A 26,064-nucleotide genomic window follows, 5' to 3' on the forward strand; every position below is an offset into this window, starting at 1 on the left:
GGAACTTGGGGAAGTAGTGGTGCTTGTATTGTAGGATACTCTTTTTCCATTCTTTAATAACAATTTCATTACCTTTGTAAGGATGCTAAGGTGAACAAACATGTATGAGACAGCTCTTTTGATTGATAAGAGAATAATTAAAGTAATGCTCGCTCTGGCTTCGGGGCTACAAAAAGTTCAGCCACCAGCCTTGCTAATAATAAATGCGATCGATTCAAAAACAAGCCAAACCATCATACAATGCAATCAATCAACAATAATCAATCCCGGTCCCGCCAGAGTCCACTTAGCGACCGAGTTCGCATCTGGGAACGGACCATCACTCTTGGTCACGGCCGCAATAGTCAACCCATTCAATTCGTAATCGCTATACGGGAACAATGCGCTCGCCTCAACCGAAGTTCCATCCTTGGAAATGATATGCAGAGGTTCGACGATAGGCACATTCAGCTGGTTGATGTACGCCACCCACAGCAGGTGATCCGCTTCATTGTCCTTGTCCTCAAACTTGAACGTGATATTCTGCGAAGCGGCAGTTGGCGGCGTGAGGACCTGCAAAGCCTCAAAGGTGCGAAGTGGGATCTCACCAAGGTCGGGACAGGATCCCGGCACGGTAAAGCCCTGCACAGCGGTGAAGGCAAAGTTCAGGTCGGAAGTCGTGAGGAAAGGGAGTTCGCTGGGAACAAGGGCCTGCATGACGCGGAACCAACCCTGCTGTTCGCCCTCGTTGCCAATCACCGAAGCGATCTCGCGGGCAAGATCGGCATCTTGGCCCAAGGCAAAACGCTCGACGGCATCCTGCAGTGTGCCGAGGACGACATCGGTGAAAGTGGCGGCGAGCGCGATGGCGGTATCAAAGTCCTGGACAGGGAAAACGTATTCACAGGGCTCAACGGGCTTCTGGTTGAAATGGACAAGGGCGTTGTTCGCACGGATTGCATGGAGCTCCTCTTGCTGTAGAGTTGGAGTATCAGTACCCGGTCATACCGATCTTCATTTGGCCTGGGGGGTATGTTTTACTTACCGCCAGAATGGCTCGAAGGGATCCAGTCACATAGTCGCGGTCTCCCTGATCTGTGAAGCGATAACCATCAACGTTCTCGGTGATGTTGGTGAGTAGCTCATGGAAGAAAGCCACCTCGAAGAGTTCGTTGAAGGCGATCAGCTTCAAGTTTGTGATACCCTTGTTGCTGATGACAGGTGGTGGTGGGCCATTTGGGAGTGTTCCGCGGGCGGATTGCTCAATTAGCGACAGTTCACTTGGACTTGGGTAAGGCAGGCCATCGGGGAGTTCTTTCTGGATCGCACGTCCAACCTTTGCCGGAGCTGCAAAGACTGACGAGGCCACGCCCAGAAGTGCGATGGTGGAGATTATAAGACGCATGATGACAGCGGGAATAATTAGAGCAAGGTAAACAATAGCTGTGAGTAATGGATGTGACTTATAGAATCAAGTTAGTACAAAGCGAACTTTCGGATTGAAGGGGATGTCCTCTTTTAACCAAAGTTAGGAAGGAGGATTAGGGGGAAAGAGCGAAAGGGCGAAAGCGCAGAAATAGCACTCATCATAAGCCTCAAAGCCTAACGGGCATGGGAAGTTAATAAATAAAAATAAGTGAGTTCTAAGGTTGTGACTCGTCATGTCTGTTTTTCCCTTGTCATCTGTACGAGCTTTGGATAATCCTCAGTCTCAGATCTTGTGTAGCTAAACAAATAAGTAGGCAGTGCGAGTGTGACTTGAAGATCGGATCTTCGGGATTTACTTTAAATCCCAGATTGTTATTCATGTAGAATTAGTACTATTCACACCTTGAGATCTGTGTTAGACGCACCGTAGATCATCGAGTCAGCCAATCAAGGAGATTTTGAAAGGTAACAGCAGGGAGTTCCAATGTTAGATTCAGATGATTAAGGTTGAGCAGGGCTGAGCTATGATAATTATAATCTGTGGCTATGTCACTTGTCTTACGTGAGGCCTTAAAGCACAAATATCGCCCCAATTCTCATGTGTTGTTGGTCTAAGCCAACCGCCCCCAACAGAATCAACCAACTGGACAGAGTTGCCATGTATACGTGCTTTGTCAGCACGAACCAACACTCGGGGACAAACGCGATACTTCAGTCTTCCATGATCCATCAACAAACAAAAAAAACTGATCAGCGATAGTTCGAAAATTCAACCAGCTGGATATGTCCTCCAAAGCGCAACCAACTCTTTCCTCTGAGGAAATTGCCCATTTCATGAAATACGGATATGTGCGCGTTCCACAATGTTTTTCCCGCGACAAGGCCGCCGTGTGGACCGCCGACCTTTGGACAAGACTCGGCTTCTCCCCGACAGACAAGACAACCTGGAGCACAGAATGTACCCATATGCCCGAGTACAAAGAAGAACCAGTCAAGATCTTTGCACCCAAAGCATGGGCGGCAATCTGTGAGCTACTCGGTGGCGAAGAGCGTATCGAAGAGGATTCAGCGACCTGGAACGACGCCTTTATTGTGAATCTTGGTACCCCCGAGATGGATGGGAAGTGGCCTCGTCCATCTGAGCTACAGGGATGGCATGTGGATGGTGACTTCTTTGTCCATTTTCTCGATTCACCCGAGCAGGGGCTTTTGGTAATCCCCTTGTTTAGTGATATCCAACAACATGGAGGTGGGACGATGATTTGTGCCGACTCGGTTAAGCTTGTGGCGCGCTTCCTGGTTTGTGATGCGTGTTATTGATTTTTGGATTTTTGGATTTTTTTTGACACGAGAAGAAGTTGCTAATCATTGCTCGAAGTACGACAACCCCCGCGGGGTATCACCGTATATGGTTCCTCGTGGCTGGAAGCTCCGAAAACCAAAGGAGGATTTTTACGACTCGATCTTGAAACAGTGCAATGACTTTCATGAGATGACAGGCAACGTAGGAGATGTCATTCTGCTCCATCCCTTGATGGTACACTCGCAGTCCGTCAATAGCTTGAGAATTCCACGAATCATCACCAACCCGCCGGTCTCGTTGAATGAGCCGTTTAACTTCGACCGCAAGGATCCGAGTCAGTATAGCGTGGTAGAAAGAAAGACATTACAAGACCTTGGGAAATATCGGTTGCGAGGCTGGAAGATCAAGGGTGGTCGGGATTCTGTGGTTCCTGAGCGCTTGAAGGATGAAGAAAAGATGAGGAACCAGGAGCTGGAAAGACTGAACGCCTGATTATGTTGCAACCAATGATTATGGATGATACCCGTTACATTATTATGCGAGGCATGCTGGCGTGCCCTGCACTTTATTGATATCCACGTCAAAGAGACGGAAAACATTACGTCGCATTCGAAATGAAAAGTACTTGAACGAACCAAAATCTCTTCAATTATGTTCATGATAACAATGTTGGCCTATTGCCTTTTCCACAAAAATATTGACGAGATGCAACCCAAGGCAGCGACTCCTGCGATGACCTCCCAGACGACCTGTAATGCCGACGCGGAGGCATCTTTAATGATCTCTCTCTCACCATCAGACATGAGAGTCTGATCCATCAACACTATATATCCTCTTGCCGTGTTGACTAAGTCCCACTCTAGTCCAATGCTCTGCAGTTCATTGCCAAAGAATGTCAAAAATAAGACACCACCTATGGGAACAGCAACCGCCATACCCCACGCCTGCATAAAGAGGGACATGGTAACAGGCTTAGTTGAAAGAGCCGATTCCTCAATCTTTGGCATATTCTGAACACGAATATTGTAGCTCGAGAGCAAAAGACCATGGCCTAGTCCAGCTGTTAAAAAGAGAACCACCCATCCGACTGTGGGTGTAATGCTGTTGAGAAGAATTGAGCAGCCGGCTGCTAATGTTGTCAGGATCCATCCTCCTGAAATAATCCACTTGGAACATTTTGACTCGTTTGCCAGTAAGATGCCCACTACTGCTGCGGGTGTGACGGCGAAACCGGTGATAGCAAACAGGGTGACACCAGACAGTGTCACAGAAAAGTAGCGTGTGCACAGAAAATAAAATGTGAAGAACTGTAGTTGACAGAAGATCTACGACGAAGATATCAGCGGGTGAATTAAAATAGAAGAGAAGAGAAGAGAAAGAGAGAAGAAAAAAAACACGACCAAACTTACCACGAAGCCATGACAGAAGCACCCAATGTATGTCATAGTAGTCGACAGATCTCTGAACACTCGCGCCCCAAATTGCGGATGCAATGCACACTTGGACTCATAAAAAACCAGCACCAGGATCACAGCAGCCCCAATCCCCAACGGAACCAAAGCCTGCCACTGATCCCAGCCATACGAGACCCCACCCCAGCTAATCCCAACCAGGATAGCAGCCATACCAAACGAAGCCATGGCAGCCCCAGCCCAGTCCAGAACGCGCAGCTTCCGCAGCGGAATATTCTTAGACACGCGCAGATCAACAGCGAACGGAATCGCCAGCAGACCGAGGGCGCAAAAAATGAAGTTGAAGTAAAACGCCCAAGTCCAATTCGTATTATCGGCGAATATCCCGCCCATAATGGGGCCCAGGACGAATCCAATAAGACGCGTAAGTAGGATGTAGCAAGAATATCGCGACTGGACTGATTGCGGCACGGATTCCTCCATAATTACAAAGCATAGACTTAGGGCGCCGCCTCCGCCTACGCCTTGTAATAGTCGGCCGACCACTATCTCAATGAGAGTCATTGAGCCGCTGCATATCCCGGTGCCGATTGTGGTGCCTACCACTGCGGCGATCCAGACGGGTCCGAGGCTGAAGACGTCGCACATCATTGTGAAAAATAGTTGGCTTGTTGCGCTCGCGACGAGGTAGATTGTGTTTACCCAGAGGGTGCTAATAAGTGGTGTGTCGAAGGCATTTGCTATGTCCTTGGGGGGAAAGTGTCAGTTTCTCATCTCATTTTTCTGTCTTCTCTACATCTCTGAGCAAATAAGTCATTACTCACTGGTAAAATAGCGATCATAGCTGTGGAGTCGAATGCATCCATCATGGCCAAAATGATAATGCAGATAAAAACCAACCAATCCCGGACCTCGAATCGCCATTGTTGTTCATCAGACGACAGCTCGGGCTCGAATAGATGAAGTGTACTCTCTTGTGCTGGGTAATAAGGATAGGACCCATGGTCGAAACTTTTCGCGCTCGAATACGGATCGAAGGTTGTTTTGGACTCGACGTCGAAGCTTCTTCGCGATACCATCGCCGGACCCATTGGAGGTTTCTTTTCAATATTTTCCGATGCCGATCGCGGCAAATAGTCGTTCTCAAGTACTGATATATTGACCTCTGTGCTCTAGGCAGCTCGGATCATGAAGGTCAAGTTTCGAGCATGAGCTTTGTAGGCCATGCCCTATAGACAAGGGTATTATCCATTCTGAGGGATCCGGTGGGGATAGCTAGGAAAGGATGAAGGGATCTTAGATGCCTCGGACCTTGGAACGGGGTCTGTGCCTGGCATTCCTGAGGCTAAAGGGATATTTTCAAGGTTATCAAGGGGGTAGTGATGATGATTGTGAGAAAAACAAAGCAAACAAGGGGGTGAACAATAGTGATATCCCCACGTTTATTGGATTAAGCTCAATATTTCCAAGATTCCGGAATATTCAAGTTGCTCAAAGGTTACTTTTAAGTTCTCTTGTTATGGTGTGGTGCAGATGCATCAAAAAGAGCTGATTGGAAAATCAGATGAGCCTCATTTGCTTCGGTTATTCACGGCATTGGACTTTGGTCAAGAGATGATACATCATACTAGTACTTGGAAGGAATTCGGTCCAAAGGAGAAAAGTGAAGGGGCGCTAAGCCAGGTCAAACTTGAGTGGATAAGTCCCTTAGAGAAAGAGACCACAGTGGGGTACAGACCTCCTTCACACCATCTTTGTAGTAAAATTGGAAGTGTGGATATAGAGCAGTTGATCCCAGGAGATCTCTTGACTAGGACTTGGAATGTAGTGACGTATTTACTAGTAGATGATGCTCAGACGAGATCAGGCAAATTTCATGAGATCTGAATCTGATTCTCGCAGCAGCAAAATACAGACCCCATATTGATCACGGGGATAAAAATCAGGTGTGCAACTGTATAGACAATCGAGGTATTTGTCATTTCCAATCGTTCTATCCGTACTTCGTACTCGATCGAATGCATAGTATGTGGCACTAGACCACGTCTTAGCTCTGTAAGCGCTGCGAGTTTTATCCTATTCGGGTATAGATTGAGGCTAACGGTCTATAACTGCCTTCCTTTTTAAAAATCGCCCCATGGGTTTTTTCTCCTGCGTTGCATCCTGTTTTCTTGGAAGGGTTCTCCCCCGGGCACGTTTCTAGCACTTGGCAACTGCTACTAGTAACATTCAAAATGTAGTAATTACATGCACATGTGTCAAAAACTACGTGACCTGTAGATCAATTAATTAATTGCTTCAACATTTCAAGCTCAATTTTTGCTTCTCAAACTCGGAAATCCCGGATTGTATAAACTTCCCCCCAAAGTCGCGCGCTATCTCAAGCTTGGAAACCAGTGGGTTTTAAGGTAAAAACTGACTCGCAATCTTCAGTTTTCCCCACACCAATAAGAATCCAAGGAATTGTGAAATGGGTCTAGAAGACGTGATTCTATTTGCATTTCTCATGGATTATAGCGGGATTTGTCCACTCTGTCGGTACTATCGGCCGGGGGCTCCCGCGTCTTGATTGGAAAAATTGGGGGTCTGACGTCTCCAATTCTTCAGTTCGTCACTGGTCACAAGATTTTCCTTAATTTTTTTTTCTTTCATGTTCTTCATGCCGTTTTAGCGCCTCCGGACATATTCCGAAATGGAAGGCACTAATATATAGCATAGCCCCCAGTTTTTCCGGGCACCGAGATATGAGCGGGGACCCACCATGTTAAACGCCCCCATAGTAAGTCGCCGAGTCAATAAGCGTAGTTCAGGTGTCCGCTCAAGCACTTGTAGGTTGATTAGCGTGATCGCCCACTCTCTTGGAAGGGTCATGCTTGAAAGTTTCTTAGATCTGAAGAAACTCAATGGTCAAAAAGTCAGCTCGGAGTGAGAAAATTGGGGGAATATATAGAATCATGACGGGGGCTCAAGTGCTCATTCTAAGATTGATACGAATGCATCACGTGGCAATGCATGGGATGAGATCGATTGGAGGAAAAGTCCACCTGAAGATTACCCTTCTAGAAGAGATGAAACGGAAGGATAAATTGGGGGCGAGAATTGAATCAATAGGAGTGAAGCCATCTGACTTTTTAACTTTACAATCGACAAGCCAGAAACGTGGTTTAAGCTGCGCTGGGGTACATCCTACTGATCTTAGATGGGGGCGTCTTTTACGTCTTGGCGCTTACACTCCTAAATACTAAAGACCCGATCACTGGAAGCGTCAAGCGTCAAGCTTTTTGTTTTATTTTTTATCTGAATGTTCCATATATCGGTGACGCTGGAATATGCTTACCGACAAGAGAACTCGCCGAAAGCCAATCAAATCCTGCTTGGAATGCAATCGCAGAAAGCAAAAGGTGCAGATGCTTTGTTGGCCCAGTGGCCGCACACAACCCCACAGAGGAAGTCAAGACACAACTAACCTTGTCTCTCTCTTTCTTTCCTTTTCCTCTAGTGTAACCGTGAAATACCATGCAATCATTGTATAGGTCGGGGTTTAGAATACCTCTGTGTGTATTCTAACCTCCCACCGTCCAAAGAATCTTCGAGGGGCCGCCGAGTTCATCACGCACAAGCATCGAGTTCTGCAGTTGACGGAAGCGAAGAGAGGGACACATCGACTACGCTGTCATCACACGAGTCCGACTCTAATGATACGGGCGTGGGAGTCTGGGAGGCCCGAGGATATGGGTCACCACGGATGAATACCCTTCTTTCGCCGTCTCTTCATACCCTGTTCGTCAACTACACAATAACCCCAAAAGTCATAGCCGCCTGAGGCCATCCTTAAGCCCCTCCTAACAATGCGGATATCATAGAAGCTCACCATCACTATCCAGGTCCAGCCTGATCCCCTCACCTAGTCTCTCACCGTCCCGACATCGCAGATTATGGCCTGACCGACCTGTTGTGGATTTTTTGGTTGGCATGTTCCTCCAAGAAATAAATCGACTCCACGAGATGATCTACCCCCCATCTTTCCAGAGCAAATATACCGCGTGGTGGGGCACACAGGACCAGGGAAATCTGTCAGGGGACTATAATATGTCGGATGAAGATATGAATTTCGGATTGCTGGTGATTCGAATCTGTCTCGTCAGCGTCCAGTGTCTTCCACATGCAAAGTTTCCCATTGAAGGGGTAACCAAAACGTCCCCACGTCACCTAGAGCAATGGCTTTGCTCCATAGCTGATGAGATTGATAAGTCACTACAGTCAAAAAAGCCTTCTTTGGTGACAGTCCAGCATCGCTTTTATCATGTATACTATTTGAAAGCCCAAGCTCGGATCCGGGAATGCTGGTCCATTCTCAGTGCTACCGTCAAGGATGCACATGAAGTAGGTCTGCATCTGAAGGATCCTGGTATTCCAGTCACAGAGTTAGAGATGGAGATTCGCCGCCGAACATTTTGGACTTTATACATAATGGACCGGTATGTGTACACTCTCTCTTTCAAGATCGGTCATAGACAGATTCTTTACTAACCTTACCTTTCTTAGGTTTATGTCTGCCTTTTTCGGACATTGGCCACTTATCCCCGAAGGATACTTTGATATTGAACCACCTTATGATAACCTACAAACACTCACCATCAACCCCTATCTTCTCACCCCATTTACCAATCGAGTGTTTGTCGTGAAAATAGCTCGTTTCCTATCTGCATTCATGAGCCCACCCTCCTGGCAACACGACCGCGTCGACTCCATCGTAATCGCAGACTTCACACAGCGATTCCAACAAGTCATTATCGACCCACTCCCCCAAGCATTCTGGTTAGAGAACCCCGACCTAACATGGGATTCCGTTGATCTCGCCATCCCCAGTAAGAGGGAGATGCTCCACCTAGCCATCTGGGCCACAAAAGCCTCCCTCTACAAAGCCTTTGCAGACCCATGCCGCAGCCTCCAGCAGCCAAAGAACCCAGTACTGAAAAACGGCAGTGATCTGCTTGCGCTCGCACATCGCCGGACTCTGATGGATACAACATGCAAAGTGATAACATCAATTAGTAAATTATATATGCTTCTTGGCGACGAGGAAGCTGGCTCGACGGAGAAGTTATTTCTACTTCCGACATGCCTCGTTGAAGCTCTCGCCACTCTAGGCGTTTGTTTACTTTCCATCCAGGCCGATGAGAGGGTCCTTACCCTGGACGGCATCCAGTTTGTTACTGATCCTGGTCTGCCACAAATCTACTCGGCCTTTTTCGACGGGTATGGTCTTCTCTGTCGCCAAAGTCCACGACATGCGATCGCGAGAAAAGGAGTAAACATGCTAAAAAGTCTTGATGGGTCATTACGTGCTTCAATCCGGAGCGCCGATATACTTGATACCCATAACCAGGCGATGCTGGGCATGGGGTCTCTTGTGGGAGGACAGGGATTGGAAAGTGGACGCTTTCAACTAGAGCATGCGTTGGTTTCACTACATAGTCATGGTGACGATGGCCCTCGAGGAGGGCCATTCTTTCCGGTACCTGAATGGTTACCTGCATTTTTAGCGTCACCGGGTCGAGCATGGTTGTTTCACGGAGACATGGCCTTTGGAGAATTGATGGCATGAATGTATTTGTACATACTACTAGTATGTTATGACTATTAATGCCGTGGCTGGCCCAGATTGGAATTCTAATTGCAATATTGGGACAAGTTGAATCTTGGCATGTTCAAAAGATTTATTGGAAAAGAAAAACAGAACAGACGTGCAAAATACCATTGGAATCATTTGTTTATCTCCGATTGGTGTATAGCCGTATAACCGTATAGTGCATGAACTATGTGTGATGGCGAATAAAAAGCTCCAGCATCCTATTCCTTCCTTGGCCTAGTAGTTGACCGCATCCCGGAATACGCCCGAAAACCGCCGAGGTGCTGCCCTCGCGTAGAAATACTCTCTGCTACGAGTTTTGATTCTCCACATAAACATTGAAAAGTCGAGTGTTCTATTTTTGCATTTTTTCTATATTTTTTCTATATTTTTTCCATTTTATTTATATTTATTCTCAATTCTCGCCACTTGAAAGTTCAAAGATCTTATCTCCCTATTCAGGCTATTTCCCGTCAACGGGTTGGTCCGCACGGGCAATGCAGGTCTGGGACGCGCGTCGATCAATTACTCTTCCAGGAAGGAATGGAAACATGCTGCCAGGGAAAAAACATCACCGGGACTTGGTTTCCCTCTTATAGAGGAATTTGCCTTGGATTTTCTACTGACAGCTGGAACGAAGATGGATATGGTTTAGATTAAGAATGGAGAATGGGGCTATTCCAAGGTTTCCCTCTCCAAGTAGTGAACTGGTCAATGCCTCAGGCAGTGGGACAAAGTCCAAGCTTCACATTCCAATCTTAATTTGACAGATAAGCATAAAAGTGCAGATACAAAAGATGTAAAAGATACAATAGACACAGATATAACAGATATACAGATACTAGTATAGTATATATTATATTCTGCAAAACCAAGTCGTGATTCATGACTGGATCCGGTTGCTTGCAGCTCGTTACTCGGTGCGACCGTCGTCGACGTCATATACAAGAAATCGAGAAAAAAAAAATAAGAAAAAGATAAAAAAAAAGTGACAGTTGGATCGTCATTCCTTGAATCTCTACTTTTTTTCCATTTGACCCCTCTTGGATCATCAGCCTTACAATCTTCATGTCATGAATTTATTTTCCATTTATATTGGGGGAGCCTAAAATCAGAAAAAAAAAAAAAGAAAAAAAAAACCCGCAAGCACAGTCCCCAATTTTACCCCCTGGACCTGAGCCGAGAGAGGGTCTAGACGATCCCGCGTCTCCAGTTGAAAATCCCTTTGAATCCTCAAGTCCCTGAATCCCTTCATGGCATCCAAACCTGCGCTCTCCTCCCCATTATAACCTCCCCTTGCCAACTCCGGCGTCGACCGGCAAGCTCGACGATGCGCCCCGGGTTGCATAAACCGGGCGCGCTGCCACTCCTGGTCCTGATCATCTTCTCCCTCCTCGCGCTGGTGCCTTCACTGCCAAGTATCTACAGCTTAAAGCTTGCCGATTTCACATACTATATTGGCGGAGCGCGTAAGTACAATTGACCCTGATAATCCACCACAAAAATAACCTGAAGCTAACCAAAGGCTTTATCGCCCCTGTTTTCTAGAAATCCCTCTCATCCAGGATAATGTCGCCGAGCTTTCTTCCGACACACACCCAAGCGATCGCTCCCCATGGATCCTGGCCGCACCGTCTCGACCGCGTCTAAGCCGTTTCTCACGGTCCCCGCGACTTGCCAACGGCGCGCCGACCATCTCCAGCGATCCACCCTCCGTCCAGAACAACAGAAGCCGCGCTTCGTACCCCGCCGAATCAACATTTCTCTTCAGCCGGCGCGCTCGCGCCTTTCGCACATACTTCATCAAACAATTAGACGACTACCAATTTCTCACCCCCTTCTCCACCCGCAGCGTGTTAACCGGAGCTACATCCGGTCCCGATCCTACCCTTAGCCCTAATCTCTCCCCTCTCCCGGCCTCAATTGAAGACTCGGACTCAAGTCCCACCACCGCCACCGCACCGCCCCCATTGCATAATGCTTCCATCCCTCCAACTACCTTCACGCCCCCTCCCAACTCGGACACCGGTCCGCAGCTTCCAATCGGCAGCGTGTGGCAGCAGGTCTGCCAGACAGCTAGTGGTCTTTGGAAGCTTGCAAGCGAGTCTTCGAATCCCAAGCTCCAGGATTTGATTCCATGGAGAAAGAATCACCCTCAATCATCCTCAGACATACTCACGCCCACGTCGTTAGGCAGATATCAAAATGACACGCCGTCCGAAGCTGAAGAATGCTCTGGCTTGTCGGCGCTGAACAAAACTCTCCCCCCTTCAATTGACCAGTCCACCGACGCTGCTGGCCGGCATTCATCGGAGCTGCAAGGAAGCTGCATGGCAGTGGTGATCGGCCTGGTAGCCGGAATAATGTGGTTCTAAGTTACAATGCATGTGTATAATTCATGTTGACTGGAGTTCTCGAGGGGCGTTTGGGACGCTGCTTCGGGCTATCTACACATATTCCCTCCATTTTATTTCTCTCTTCCTCTTTGGCATTGATCCACTACCCTTGGTATTTGGAGACTTTGTCATAGCATTTATGTGTCCTGATGCCTGCAATGAGCTTATCTTTTCTCTTTCTTTTCTCTTTTCATCTCATCTGGGCTGGCGTGCACTCGATGGGATTGATGGACGGCTCTGGTTTAGCGTCCCTTGGATATTACTAATTTCATGAAATTACATGTCTTTATTTGGTTTGGTTTGGGGGGTGTACTTAGATAAAAATATCCAATATACAATGATGATCTGAAAATCTACTAGTATGATTCATGTTCTTTACTAGTACTTCGTATATGAAATTTGGATCCGCACAAGGCATAACTAAGGAACTTGAAACAAAGTTGCGGCTGAACCCGTTCAATATGTGCACGTGGAATCTTTGTCTCGGATGCTAAAGTTATAAGGTTTCTATAAGAATGAAAACAATATCCATAAGCCAAAGATCCACAGTAACAGATCGTTCTTATTTGCTATTCATGAAGCAGACGTCTCTACCAATCAGGTTGCTACAGTGTTTTTCATTGTTTCGATTTTCCTGTAACCAGAAAACAAGACGAAGAAGTGCATTCAAGTCCATTCAAAATCGATATATAGTACGACAAAGATTTATTCAAGCGAACAAGAAACATCTGAAGTATCGCAATCTATTCTTATCCTGCATATATCAGTTGGCCGTTGTACATACACACCAAACACCTAATTCGAACGCTTTATTTCCTCATAAATGCCGTATCCGCGCATTTCCTCGTAAACGGCCTTCCAAATCGCATCAGCGAAGGAGAGGGTGCTTTGTGCTTGTATCCTGTTGTGAATATCGGTGCTGGTATTGGAGACGAGCCACTCACCGATGGCTTTTGACGTATTAAACCACTTTTATGCATTTGTGCCGTTCTGAGCTGGTCTTGGAAGGTTGTAGTCAATAAGACCGTCCATTCCTCTGAGTTTGAGGTTGATTTGTACGATCCTCTTCCAGGATTCATAATCCTCCGCTTTTCGTAGAGGGTTCTTCACGGGATTGAGGGTTATCTTGACGGCAGCGAGGTCCGATGATTGGTCAGTTCGAGCAACGGTTGTGACGTCGTCCCAGTTATTGTCGGTTCGTGTACTGAATGCAACGTTATCAACTCCTGTCGTATCGTAGTCAATTGTGAATGCCGACATGTTGATGACCTCGTGATAGAATTGGGGGGTGGGGGTGGTTGAGGTTATCAGCGCTATGCTGCCTCGTAATGGGGTTGGGGGACCTGAATCTGTCAAAAGAGCATCAAACAGGGCCCTGGGAAAGAGAATCTCGCTTGATCTTATCGATTTACAGCGTTAATAAGTGAGAAAAGGAGGGCTCATAATCTCATGGAATCGAGAGAGAGGGACAAGCAATGTAATGAACATGGATATTGTATTGTCTGGCGAAAGAGAGAGACTCTGAGGGAGAGAGGAAGGAAGAAGAGAGACGCAGCCTGCTATCTAGAACAAGAAGGAAGCACATGAAGCCGGGGATGACCGGCGATCACGATCATGTGATCCCAAGAATGTTGAACTTGAACTATGTTTGTTTAGCTATAAAAAAGATGGGGGTTAGTAGAAAGTGATTTTCTCTAGATAAATGGAGAGGTACGTATAATAGATAATAGAAGGAAGAATGAAGAAGGAGGAAGAAAGGAAGGAAGGGGCAGCGGAGAAGACCCCTCTATCTCCAACAGTGATTTCTATAATGAGGGCCAGGTGCCCATTTACCCCACCCCCCCCGTAAACCCCTAAACCCCTAAACCCCATATTAGATTATTGAAATTTGAGGCTCCTGGCTGTATGCATTTTTATGATTGTTACCAAATAGGAAGGCGGTGTGTTTCTGCTAGAAAAACGATGTTTTTCTAGCAGAAACACACCGCCTTCCTATTTGGTAATAATACTAAAGCCGATATAGCGGTATCATGCACATTTGAACCCGGTTTGACGGCTGGTTCGGTAAAGATTGTGCTGTCGCTGGCGCTTGTTGGCTCTACTGGTGCTTGTTGGCTCTACTGGAGCTTAAAGAATTCACCTTGCCACCCGAAAAAGTTGCTAGTAGGTCGACTGACTCGCCGGTCATTGAAATATTCAAATTAAAATATAACCTTGAGATATCTGACTAGGGGTTCCAAATTGGTACAAAAACCACAAAAACCACATACAACCTCGGACATTTGCGATGCGTTCATTTGAGAGGCAGAAGGGCGACCAGCACGTCGTTAAGTCTCTCAACAACTGACTAAACAAGTAAAAAAGTGCTGCAAGATGCAGAAAAGAGCCGCGGAAAACAGGCATAAAACTGCAGAGATTAATAGATTCTACACACCAGAATTTTGCAATATCGACCCACCAGGACTATGCAACATACTACGTAGAAGCATGTTTGGCAGGTGTAGAAACAATGGGTGAAAGCTACTCAGGAGCGTTATAGCTGGCGAGAATTCACATGACTAAATGTTTGCTCAATTATGAGATCTGGACCCACTTTTCTCAACCAATCAGAGGCTACATAAAGTATATATTCCCCGCGTCTATAGTAGAGGGCAAACATTGAATAGATACAATGGATGGAAACCCTACAGTATACTAAAAGCGCGTGTTATACTAAAAATGAGTCAATTAAATAGCCTCAGGCAATAATTTAACGCGTCACACGTGTAGTAAGGGACACAATATAAAGCTCACGCGCGCGCTTCCAAAACTTCTTCTTCTTTTTATTTTTCCCCGCCCGCAATTCTACCAACCATCAAGATTTCTAAAGTTTTGACACCATCAACACAAAGTAAGCTTGTTTCATCAAATGAATCAACAAATTTGATCAATTTGGAGGCCCTAACCTATTATTCAGGAAATCTTACTGCTCGGAATTGCTTCCCCCCTGCCCCCCCCATCCCCTTCTTTTCTCTCTGTTCTTTTCCCCCCGTGTTTTTTTTTTCGAAAACATGGTGGTAAGTTCATGCCCCATGCCCCAATCACCTAATATATTACTAACTTGAAACTCAACTGCAGTTCTGCAACTTCTGCCGTTCCGCTACCCATAGCGACGCGGATTGCTGGTCCCGGCACCGGACTCCAGCCGAAAGCCAACAAGGCATGGCTGAGGAGACCACGTTCCTCGCCGAAGCCGTCAGCCATGCCGTAGACACTTTGTGGCGGCTCCGTGCGGCTGATGTAAGTTATATGCTTTATCTTTCTAGGTGTTATAAACTAAACAAGATAATAGCAGCACCAGACTCCAGCCGAAAGCCAACAAGGCATGGCTGAGGAGACGGGTGTCATACTCGGCCACGCTGTAGAGGCCTACTTGCGGAGCCGTGCTGCTGATGTAAGTTATATGCTTTGTCTTTCCATGTGTTATAAACTAAACAAGATAATAGCAGCACAGGACTACTCAACCCCAGCCTCGACCACACGGTGGTGCACGCGGTGGTGCACGCGGTGGTACACATGGTGGCCCACACTCCTACCAGCAGCAGGTAAGTGATAAGCTTTATCCCTTTTAGCATCAAGATATAAACTAAATAAAATAACAGGCAGTCAGTCAGCATGGTGGGAACCAGCGAGGTGGTAGCCGCTATCCACCTGCAGCATCAACTGCGCCCCGGGCTCCTACCACAGGTAGCCAAAATACAGCGCGTGGTGGAATCCACCGCCAGAGAACCCGCCCATCAGCGGCCCGACGTCGCAGAATGGCCCAACGTCGCGACGGAGAGGAAAACAGATACCATGGCGTATCCCATGGTTCCCCTGGCGCCCATGGCCCTGCCCCTGGTGCCTCTTTCGGCGTCCCTGGTGCCCCTTTCGGTGTCCCTGGCGCCCCTGGTCCTGCCCCTGGTGCCTCTTTCGGCGTCCCTGGTGCCCCTTTCGGTGTCCCTGGCGTCCCCGGTCTTCCTGTGGCTGGAAGTGCTTCTGGCCCTACTTTCGGCATTTCGGGGGGTGGTCCTTTCGATGCTGATAGGCTAGCTCAAAGAGCTCCAGCTGTGTGGCTCCCTGAGCCCCGTGAGTCAACTGCCTTGCCTCGCCGAGCAATAGTTGAGGAGCCAGAAGAGGAGATAAAAGAGGAGATAAAAGAGGAGATAAAAGAGGAGATAGAGGATATGCCTCTATCTTAGGTCATATTTCTTTTACCTTTCTTTTACCTTTATATTTTTACCCCCACTAAGTGTATCGGTATTACCGGGCGCTTAGAGGGGGTAAAATTGTAAAGGTAAAAAAGATAAAAGAAATGTAACTTAAGATAGAGATCTATCTTCTATCTTACTCTCTAGCCTGCTAGGCTAAATAGTAAAGCCAAATTTTGGTTTTCCTGGTTGTGGTTCATGGTCCTACTTGTGTAGTCCATGGGACCCCCAGCAATTCTCCCTGGTTGTGGTTCATGGTTCTACTTGAGTAGTCCATGGGACCCCCAGCAATTCTCCCTGGTTGTGGCTCATGGTTCTTTCTATCTAAACTAACTCCTGCGTGTTAGCGCCATCAAATAACGAACCCGGAAAGCCCTGCTACCGCCGCGCAGGCACCACTTGAAACCACCCAAGCCCTAACCATGTTATCTGTTGAAGAATTAAGCTTACTGGTGTTAAGTTGGCCCTCAATAAGTTCAAATCCTAGGAACATTGTCAAGAATTGGTCATCTTCACTAACAGCCGCGCTACGATCCAAGCAGTACAGAATCCCAAGCACTCCTCCAGACAGTTCATCATCCGCACAATTTATACCCACATCCAAGCCCTCCGAACCGAAACGCCCACAACCTTCAATCCACCGGACAACCACCAAGTTATAATCCGATAGGTTCCTGCGCATGCGGGTATTCCGGGGAAGGAGTTGGCGGATACCGCGGCCAAGGAGCCTGCTCTTGGAGGAGGGGAAGCAGGGTCGGAAGAACCGTTTCCCTAGCTGGCTTCGGTCACAAAATAGCATATTCGGAGGAAGAAAGAGAGATGGGTACTCTTATAGGAGAGGGATCAAACGGGCAAACCGAACCGCAAGTCGGTTCCAATTCCGCACAAAAAGTCCCAATGTCTTACGTTGGGACTTTTTGCAGGTTTACCGAAACATTATGCGTCTATTTTAGTCCAGATGCGAAGCATGCGGGTGGTATTAAAGCTATTTTGTTGCTTCTTATGTGATCTATACTCTTACTCTTCTCTTCTTCTTCTGCCTTCCTTCCTGACAGCACTCAATACTACTGTATTGCGTTCTCACCCTCCTTCCCTTGTTTGTAGACTTGTTCTTCGTCCTTTTAGGTTATAAGCCCTTGTGCTTGTTGATTCAATCTAACCCGCTGATGGACTGCTCCGTTTGCTTACGCAGGGACCCCATCGTACCATTCACCGTTGGCCATAACCAGTTCCTATCACCCACTCTATTGTGTCCCGTCCTCTCGTTCGCTTAGCGTGTCATCTAGCTCCGGGGACGCCCCCCCCTCGGTGCCATCCTCATTCAAGTGCATACACTCTGGGCCTCGTAGGACGTGGATGTCCTGGGGGAATTGGCCCCATTTGGCCCTGAATCTGGCATCATTGAACCTTGTACCCTTATATTTATGGGCTATACTCGCCAGTCTTTCCGTCATGATTTGGCGCCAGATCTGGCCACAGAAGAGCGTTAGCGCTACGTCCCTGTGCCACCAGCACTCAATCATTCCAAAAGACCAAGACAGGTAGGCTTTCCATATTATCCAGGCGGCCGTCCTGTACAGGGCATGCTAATGTTCAGTAATCGCTCTGCCTTTATATGGGCAGAGTGAAGTCAAGGCCATGAGCTCGTTCACTTCGTCCGGGGGCCGAAGGGGGGCATCTCCGGAGAGTTTGCACCAGATTTCCTTCGTCTCTCCCCAGACAGCCTTCGCAACGCTACAGTGCAGCCAGGTATGTTCTTTCGTCAGCGGCGCTTGGTCATGGGGGCACATCTGTCATTCTGTTGGGATCCAGTCCAGATCTGGCCCTGTTTAGACCCGACCATGGAGCATCCTCCAGACTAGATCTCTTCTTTCCCCACATTTACAGGTGATCCCTGTGATGTACGCCGGTCTTTATAGCATTCCTATATTATACCCCTTATTCGCTAGTCTCTCAGATCACACATCCTATTTACTAGTAATCTTATAGGTCTTTGTTGATCCTACAGATCCTCGTTCACCCTGGTTTGTGCAGTACTCCTACAGCCTCCTCCTATATTTACAGCATTCCTACATCATATCCCCCGTTCGTTAATCACTTAGATCTTTGTTCTGATAGACAACCTAGATCAAAAGAGCTACTAATTGATACAGCTTGTTCGAATCCAAATTGTGACAAGATTTTCCGACAAGGAGATGTCAACAACTGGGCTAAGGTGCCCCCTGAGTTTCAGGGTTTTTACCCTGGTGCCTGGACTTGAAGGGCGTGTCACAGATCCGCGCGGAAGTATGGGAGGCCAAGGGAACCTGGTGTCATCTATCCGCGACCCAGTGCGGGCCTGGGAGTCCCTGGGCGCCCAAGACAGCGGCTGCGCCCACGAAAACCTCGCAGCGGCATACCTCGCACAAGAGGGCCACCAATTGGCACAGCTTGTGCTAATCCCAATAGTGATAAGGTTTTCAGAGAAGCCGATGTCATTACTTGCCAGTGGGTTAAGGTGCCCCCTGAGTTTCAGGGTTTTTACCCTGGTACCTGGACTTGTTCCGCATGTCATCAATATGCGCGGAGGCATGGGAGGCCAAGGCAACCTGGTGTCATCCATCCGCGACCCAGTTGTTGGAATCATATAACCATGCTGTTTCTACCGGATTGGAACCATTTGGCCCCTGAATGGGGATGATTTGCGGCGGCCGATACCTGCTACCTCTCTGCTATGGCCCATTGATATGCACCCCTCTCGCATGAAACAGATCGATGCTTACCCAGCTAAGGGAGAGGCCGGTTTTCGAGCGTACTAGTTCGGTCTAAATCTCGAAACTCGCGGCTCCTCACAACAAGTTCTGATTCTATTCATTTTTCAAATCGAGTATCCTCAAACATGACCAGTTTACATCCCCGGAACTACCAAATTGAAATGTTTGAGTTGAGCATGATGAGAAATACAATCGTTGTAGTGAGAAATGTGCTCTAATCGGTCGGTCTTTTACGCCAATCGGAAAGCTGAACATTTAGATGCCAACGGGAAGCGGGAAGACTTATGTGTATGTGTCGGATCATTCTCCTCATTTGAGCTCTGGGTAACCCTTCAGTAGAGCTGCATGCAAATCATGGCTGAACTGGACCGTTGCTCAGAAGACCAGGTGGGCAGAATTCAAAAATGTGAAAAGTGATACCATTTGACATTGCTTCTTATAGATGGTGTGGTTCTTAGTTCCTACTAAAGTCTTGTGTAGTCAACAGTTGAAATACTTGTCACAGTTTATGCCCGCGGTCAGCATGAGAATACTAACAGGGGATGAAGGAGTTGATTGTTGGAGCAATCAACTCCTTCATCACTCACCCACGGCTTTAAACAAATACAGCGGCTGGCGCTGATCGTCTTCGATAAGGGTGCGAACTACAAAAACCACATCCGTGTATGAGACTGACACCAGAACAGCTCATCATTGTATGAAATCGCCTCCTGGGAACCGGATCATGCGTTATTTCTATTACAAGGCTAAATTGGAAAGTACACACATTCCCAGTATTCTCGGCCTCACTACCTCGGTCGATGTAGCAAAAATTCGGTATGTAAAAGCATGCCTTGTTCAATGAAAACGTAACTCATAATCTCTCAAGGGAGCTTGAGCAAAATCTGGATACAGCTTGTCGAGCTCCATTAGCTCAGCATCAAGAGCTGGCGCAGTATGAGTGTCATCGGAATTTTACGAAAATCTTCTACTATCAGCATTCTCATGATGCAGTAGACCTGCCTATGTATTTACACACACTAGGAGAGGTAATCAGGGAATTGCGTGCCAAAGGAAAAGCCGAAGGCAACGGCATCCCTGATGATATCTCCAAGTTGCCTATGAAAGCTCGTACCATTTGGTGCAATCTAGAAGTATGGGCCCTTCAATACTTCCTCACAATACACTTTCAACACATCACTCGACAAGTCGCAGAAAAAAATAGTCATACCTCAATCAAGGCCTCTCCCCACAGATATACCACCCTGTTGGCTGTGCTGAACGAGAGCTTAAGAGACTCTGTTCAATTGGATGCCCCGGCAGCACTTCCGACAAAGTCGAGCAGCTTATGGCATTTCTCAAGGAAAGAAATAGTGATGCTTTTTCGGGTATCATCTTCGTCCGGCAAAGGATCACTGCGCATGTACTGTCAGCACTGCTGAATACCCACACAGCGACTCGAAAATCACTCCGATGGGCACCTTGTGTGAGCGGCTTGGCTCACGCCGAGTCATGGGTCGGGGATGAGTATCAGGGCGAAAGTGCGGTGTCGCAATTCTGCAGCGGCTTGAAAAATCTGATCGTTGCTACTAGTGTGCTTGAAGAAGGCATTGATCTTCCCGCGTGCCATCCGGTGATTTCACTTGAATTCCCAGACAATATCATATATTTCATCCAACGCCGGGGTCGTGCGCGACAGAGCACATCGGAGTTTGCTATGATGGAGATAAGGGATTCCGGTTCTACACCTCTGGATTCAAAGAGATGGAGCGATCTGGAAAAGCAAATCCAAATGATATGTCTGGACCATGAACGAATTCACCAGGCATCGGAGGTGGACGACAAGCAGTGGGACAAGATTGGTCTACAACTACAGCTGCACACAGGGTTTGGTTCCGGTGGAGGGCGTGTGGAACAGGGTCACCGAATTTGGCAACTGCAGCACGAGAAACGTAATTTCATTAATCTGGGGTGAGTTCTGTACAATTTCATATGTCAGCGAATAATTTATGTAGGTTTTGAGTCGATGGTCAGTGTAGATCAGTGTTTCCAATTGTCTTGATTCTCTTGAGGGGGATATGGCGCATGCTTTAGGAACACGTTTCTCACCCAATTTGACACATAAATAAATGGAATTTGGTATCAACGGATCTAACTCAGAAATACGCAGAAGATACCGTCGCCCAATTTTCAATATTCGCGTTGATGCGCGAGAAACTTGGAAATATTGGAAGCCGCGCCTGGAAACTTCTCCACATAAACACGGCCAAAAACCCGGAAACTTGTATGGTGCCACCAAATTCCCGGCTCAGACGTTCCCCAAAAAAGCCGATTCAGCTCGCTGGAAAAAGCAGGCGGTAGATAATCAGGTTCACCGCCTTTTTAGACGGGCCGTTTAGGGAACTAAGGTAAACCGTACACGTGATGATATATGATGACTAGTAAGTGAATATATGTGGCTGTCCATTCTCATTCGGAAAACATATCCTCCGGTAATATGTTTTGCTAACATAGTAAGCTCTTTAAACTCCTCCCAACTTAATATAATAAACACACCATCTCCGTGATACTGAATTCCTAGTGCTGCTCCTATCAATCCTCAACACGCTCGCTGTCCATTGAAGAGCCCCTTTCCCTTAATCCCGGCCCGCCAACATGCGGTTTACACTCTGTACTGTTGACGCTAATGATGCTGAGCTCCTGGTACGAAAATGCGATTTTCCGGCAATGCAAGATAACCCGTTGCATCTCATAATGTTTCCCAATTCGTGCAAGGAAGCAGAAGAAGAAGAAATAAAGTGGACGGTTGATGCATTACGAGAGACTCTTACAACACACCCAGCGGGGTTTCGCAAAGTCTGTTTAGAGGACGGCACAGCTGTTGGTTTTGCTGGATGGAACTTAGAGCAGACTGCACCGATTGGTGGCACCTCCAACAATGGGGATGCTGTAAAAGAGAGGAGAAAGCCAAACGATGTCCCCAAACGTAATTATTGGCATCCAAAAACCTTAGACGTGGAAGCTTGGTTGGGAGTTTCGCGACTGCTCAGGGAGGAAAAGACAAGGGTTCTCTGCAATCGCAAGAATATCTGGCGTAAGTTTGATTATGTGATGACAGCCATATCAGTCTATTCTAAGTTATTTCTTATAGGTCTCACTATGATATCAGTGGATCCGGAATATCAGCGCCAAGGTATAGGCTCTATGCTAGTACAGTGGGGCTGTGAAGAGGCAGATGCACATGGACGAGATTCTTTTTTGATTTCTTCTCCAGCGGGTATACGCTTATATACTAAGTTTGGATTTAAACCTGTTGGGGAAGTCCATACATCAACAGGCACCTTCACAAGTATGTTTAGAGAGGCAACAACGGAACCGAGTCAATCAGACACAGTATAGATGGTGGCAGAGAAAGTAGACTTTTGGGTTTACAGCCGATTTTTTCTCTTTGTATTCGCTATCTTCTCTCTTTTCTTTATCTATGTGGGCTCTGGAATATAGTATTCAAAAAATCCTCAGAGGCGTCTGGATACCGGTTATTACCCCAAGGGTAGAGCGCCTGCATGGCTAGAAATTTTAGTAATTGGGATTTACAGATCAATAGAACTTGGATTGATTGATTTAGAGAGGCACAGTCAAGATCAGAAATTTCCTCTTCATAACTCTTGCGCAACAACTAGCCCTTAACCTCCCAAGCACGAAACAAATCAGACAGAGAAGCTTGTGAATATCCAATATGAAAGATAAAGATAGAAAATAAAAATTCAAAGAGTGCCTATCCGCAGCTATGATCGCTGTCGTGTCCTCCTTGGACCTTGAAACAAACTTCCCTGCAGTGACAACGATCGTCATCTCTGGGGCTGAATACCCACAATGCCTCAATAAGGCTCGAGTCAGGGACTGATCCTCGTGGCATCATGATGCTTGTATTCCCTTCAGTGACCTCCATAGATAGTTCTGGATCGTACTCATCAAGATATCGTAAACCAAAAACGTTCTGTAAACCAAGCTTACAGAGCATGTCAAATAAACTCCGGTGGAACTTTTCGTCATAGCAGGGCTTTGTCGATGAAAAGGCGAACTCGTACGGTACTCGCGCTCCATCCAGAAATCTAAATAAACGAGGTACGACAAAGCCTTCGTACTTCTGAGCAATGTCCGTCTTTGCCTCATCAACTTTCCAAGCTGTTGAGATATGACGATAGTCAACCAGACGATCTGTTTCGTCGATGGGGAAATGTTTGTGCAATAAGCTGATACCGTATTCTAGGTGGACATCGTTATCGAGAAAGAGCTCTCGAATATAGTGGTATATAGTAGAGAAGTACATCCTTATATATTATTACAGTTTCCTGACATGCTATTATGATACAGTCAGCACTGTCATTACTGTATAGCGGCTGTAGTGACTAGATTGGAATGCACACTTCTACACATCTCTCATTTAACCCCTAGATTATTGTTTTAGGCAGTCAAAGTCTCGGCATTATCCACTGCTGGATCGACCTATGCACTTTGATGGCACAGCATAGCGTTCCCCTCGTTACTATATAATCCATTCTTGAGTCTCTTCTCAAGTCTATTCTAAAAGTAACCTATGTTTAGATCAAATTCTTTAAGATATTCCTATATATAATAAATACAATACGGGCAAGAAACAGGGCGGTAAAGCTAGTAGCACTTGAGAAATCCAAATTGAGCTATGGCAGAGGGGCGGGTATCGGCCGCCGTAGATGATTCTGGTTTTCCCGGTTCTGTCGGTCTTCATCGCCTGGCGTTCTTCCTTTTAGATAGCAGGCTTGTCTCTCTAGCTTCTTCCTAGCTCACCACAATCAATATTCCATATTCATTCCACTGCTTGTTTCCTTCGCCTCTTCTGTTACTAGTGCGGGCCTGGCAGTCCCTGGGCCCCTAAGGCAGCGGCTGCGCCCACAAAAACCTCGCAACGGCCCACCTCGCACAAGAGGCCCGAGGGCCACCAATTGGCACAGCTTGTGCCAATCCCAATTGTGATGAGGTTTTCAGAGAAGCCGATGTCATTGCTTGCCAGTGGGTTAAGGTGCCCCCTGAGTTTCAGGGTTTTTACCCTGGTACCTGGACTTGTAGGGCGTGTCACAGATCCGCGCGGAAGTATGGGAGGCCAAGGGAATCTGTCACCAGGCGGTCGCAAGACTCGCAAGCAGACTCTGACCCGCCACATACAAGGAAGCGCCGCAAGACGGCTTGATGAGCCCTCGCTTGCTCTGATTGAACATTTTTTCTCTACATTTCCTTACAAATACTGACAATCTCAGATGACTGGAACACAGTCGTCACCGAGGAAGACCCGTTCGGCATCTAAGGCCGCACAACAACAAATCAACACCGGAGTCAACGTTGATTAACAACCACAAGAAGACAGCGCCGGAGTCGATACTACAAATAAACAACGTAACAACATAACAACACCGGAGTCGACGTTGAGCAAGAACAAAAATCCAACACCGGACTCAACACTGAACAACAATAAGAAGAACTCAATAACAACGCCAGACTCGACATTACAAATCAAGACCAACTTCTACATGAGAATCTACAGTTCCCCGACCTCAACAACATCAAAGCAGCAGGAATCGGCACCGGCAACATCAATCCAATGGGAATCGGCATTGAAGATGCAAGGATTCATGAAGGAAAGAAGGCATTTACAGAGAAGACATAGTTATTATAAGGCTTTTGAGCTTAGTCCACACGCTGAGGGGGTATATTAGGAGAAGTGAACCGTGTGACTTAAGGTCACATAGTCTGCTCCTAGTCATGCTGCAGCATGTGTTGGGATGGTGGGTGGAATAGTCCCGTTATGGTATTGTGGTCGCAAAGCTAATTCACTAGCTCCATCTTACTTCTCCCAGTTCTTTTAGAGCCAGCTACAGAATGTAGGAAGCAATGCGAATACTACTCCCCTTCGGACCCTTTACATCAACCATGACCCTGAAACTGTAAAAATAGAAAAAAAAAAGTACCTAGACTAACAGGTAATTAAACCCCGGACCTTTCCCATGTTCACAGAACTTTTGAGAGGTGCAAAAAAACAGACTAAAATTCAGCCTATTCCGGGCCTTTGAACGCTCTAAGCTATTAGACATATCTAAACCACATGTGTACTCTACCACTAGGGAGAGTCTTCCTGATCCAGATTTGTAGTAGCTTTTTTTGCCTATTAGTGTTTGTAGTTAGTCTAGGGAAGTAAGAGCTTCTCTCTCCTTTCCTTCCTTCTTTTTCCCCTCCATCTCCCATAGTGAAGAAATATAATCACAGCTTGGATTCGTCCTCTTCGTTTCCCCAGATCTACACTGTAGATCTGATATACAATATAGGTGGGGAACAGGACGGTGAAGTTAAAAATCCAAATTAGGTTATGGTAGTGGGGTGGTGGGTATCGGCCGCTGTAGTCAATGGCTATCCAGGAACCAGGGCAAATTGGCTGATAAACTCTTGACCGCACTCATCACAGTAGAATGAGAGCCTGTGGGCGGAAGAGTAGAGTAAATAGCTATCGAAGGTAGGTTGGCTAGTAAACTCTCGGTCGCATCCATTGCAGTAAAATATAAGCCTATAGGCGGAAGAGTAAAGTAAATGGCCATCCAGGGCAGGCTGGCTTACAAACTCGCGGTCACACTTATCATAGTAAAATATTAGCCTATAGGCTGAAGAGTAGACTACATAAGTAGCCATCTAGTACAGACTTACAATTATAGTAGATATAAGTAAGGATATACTCCTCTCTCTTCTTCTATAAATCAATTATTCACCTAGAGCAAGTCCTCGGTAGCTTACTAGTATATACAGAGGTCCTGGCGATTTACATTCTCCAGCAGAGTCGCGTATCTCTTATAGAGGTTAGTGTTCTTGCTCTTGAGCATATTGAAGTTACTCTGGAGGAGCTCAGTATGTTAAGAAGATGCAGCAAGTTG

At 46.8% G+C, this 26,064-nt stretch overlaps 10 protein-coding genes across 10 annotated transcripts; 6 read left to right on the forward strand and 4 right to left on the reverse strand.

Annotated features, from left to right (window-relative positions):
• Positions 1-246: 246 nt before the first annotated feature.
• On the reverse strand, positions 247-1,384 carry N7466_002906 (putative sexual development protein (LsdA); the record flags this gene model as incomplete). The annotated part of the gene is made up of 2 exons (XM_057162304.1): positions 247-954; positions 1,025-1,384. The coding sequence occupies 2 exons, from the start codon at positions 1,382-1,384 to the stop codon at positions 247-249; spliced, it is 1,068 nt and encodes a 355-aa protein (XP_057025589.1).
• Positions 1,385-2,190: 806 nt separating this feature from the next.
• Positions 2,191-3,202, forward strand: N7466_002907 (uncharacterized protein; the record flags this gene model as incomplete). The annotated part of the gene is made up of 2 exons (XM_057162305.1): positions 2,191-2,706; positions 2,786-3,202. 2 exons carry the CDS (start codon positions 2,191-2,193, stop codon positions 3,200-3,202), a joined length of 933 nt encoding a protein of 310 aa, XP_057025590.1.
• A 182-nt stretch (positions 3,203-3,384) lies between these two features.
• On the reverse strand, positions 3,385-5,213 carry N7466_002908 (uncharacterized protein; the record flags this gene model as incomplete). The annotated part of the gene is made up of 3 exons (XM_057162306.1): positions 3,385-4,035; positions 4,120-4,869; positions 4,947-5,213. The coding sequence occupies 3 exons, from the start codon at positions 5,211-5,213 to the stop codon at positions 3,385-3,387; spliced, it is 1,668 nt and encodes a 555-aa protein (XP_057025591.1).
• A 2,800-nt stretch (positions 5,214-8,013) lies between these two features.
• N7466_002909 (fungal specific transcription factor domain-containing protein) lies at positions 8,014-9,730 on the forward strand (the record flags this gene model as incomplete). The annotated part of the gene is made up of 2 exons (XM_057162307.1): positions 8,014-8,600; positions 8,668-9,730. 2 exons carry the CDS (start codon positions 8,014-8,016, stop codon positions 9,728-9,730), a joined length of 1,650 nt encoding a protein of 549 aa, XP_057025592.1.
• A 1,354-nt stretch (positions 9,731-11,084) lies between these two features.
• N7466_002910 (uncharacterized protein) lies at positions 11,085-12,129 on the forward strand (the record flags this gene model as incomplete). The annotated part of the gene is made up of 2 exons (XM_057162308.1): positions 11,085-11,223; positions 11,303-12,129. 2 exons carry the CDS (start codon positions 11,085-11,087, stop codon positions 12,127-12,129), a joined length of 966 nt encoding a protein of 321 aa, XP_057025593.1.
• A 993-nt stretch (positions 12,130-13,122) lies between these two features.
• On the reverse strand, positions 13,123-13,410 carry N7466_002911 (uncharacterized protein; the record flags this gene model as incomplete). Its single annotated transcript, XM_057162309.1, has 1 exon — positions 13,123-13,410. One exon carries the CDS (start codon positions 13,408-13,410, stop codon positions 13,123-13,125), a length of 288 nt encoding a protein of 95 aa, XP_057025594.1.
• Positions 13,411-15,200: 1,790 nt separating this feature from the next.
• N7466_002912 (uncharacterized protein) lies at positions 15,201-16,370 on the forward strand (the record flags this gene model as incomplete). The annotated part of the gene is made up of 5 exons (XM_057162310.1): positions 15,201-15,206; positions 15,268-15,429; positions 15,482-15,583; positions 15,636-15,734; positions 15,792-16,370. 5 exons carry the CDS (start codon positions 15,201-15,203, stop codon positions 16,368-16,370), a joined length of 948 nt encoding a protein of 315 aa, XP_057025595.1.
• A 361-nt stretch (positions 16,371-16,731) lies between these two features.
• N7466_002913 (uncharacterized protein) lies at positions 16,732-17,178 on the reverse strand (the record flags this gene model as incomplete). The annotated part of the gene is made up of 2 exons (XM_057162311.1): positions 16,732-16,808; positions 16,830-17,178. The coding sequence occupies 2 exons, from the start codon at positions 17,176-17,178 to the stop codon at positions 16,732-16,734; spliced, it is 426 nt and encodes a 141-aa protein (XP_057025596.1).
• A 2,678-nt stretch (positions 17,179-19,856) lies between these two features.
• Positions 19,857-21,086, forward strand: N7466_002914 (uncharacterized protein; the record flags this gene model as incomplete). The annotated part of the gene is made up of 3 exons (XM_057162312.1): positions 19,857-19,948; positions 20,001-20,265; positions 20,367-21,086. The coding sequence occupies 3 exons, from the start codon at positions 19,857-19,859 to the stop codon at positions 21,084-21,086; spliced, it is 1,077 nt and encodes a 358-aa protein (XP_057025597.1).
• A 680-nt stretch (positions 21,087-21,766) lies between these two features.
• N7466_002915 (acyl-CoA N-acyltransferase) lies at positions 21,767-22,338 on the forward strand (the record flags this gene model as incomplete). The annotated part of the gene is made up of 2 exons (XM_057162313.1): positions 21,767-22,205; positions 22,328-22,338. 2 exons carry the CDS (start codon positions 21,767-21,769, stop codon positions 22,336-22,338), a joined length of 450 nt encoding a protein of 149 aa, XP_057025598.1.
• Positions 22,339-26,064: the final 3,726 nt, after the last annotated feature.

The sequence above is a fragment of the Penicillium verhagenii genome, assembly GCF_028828195.1.
Source record: "Penicillium verhagenii strain IBT 33310 chromosome Unknown utg000003l_segment0_segment0, whole genome shotgun sequence".
In the NCBI taxonomy this organism is placed as follows: Eukaryota; Fungi; Ascomycota; class Eurotiomycetes; order Eurotiales; family Aspergillaceae; genus Penicillium; species Penicillium verhagenii.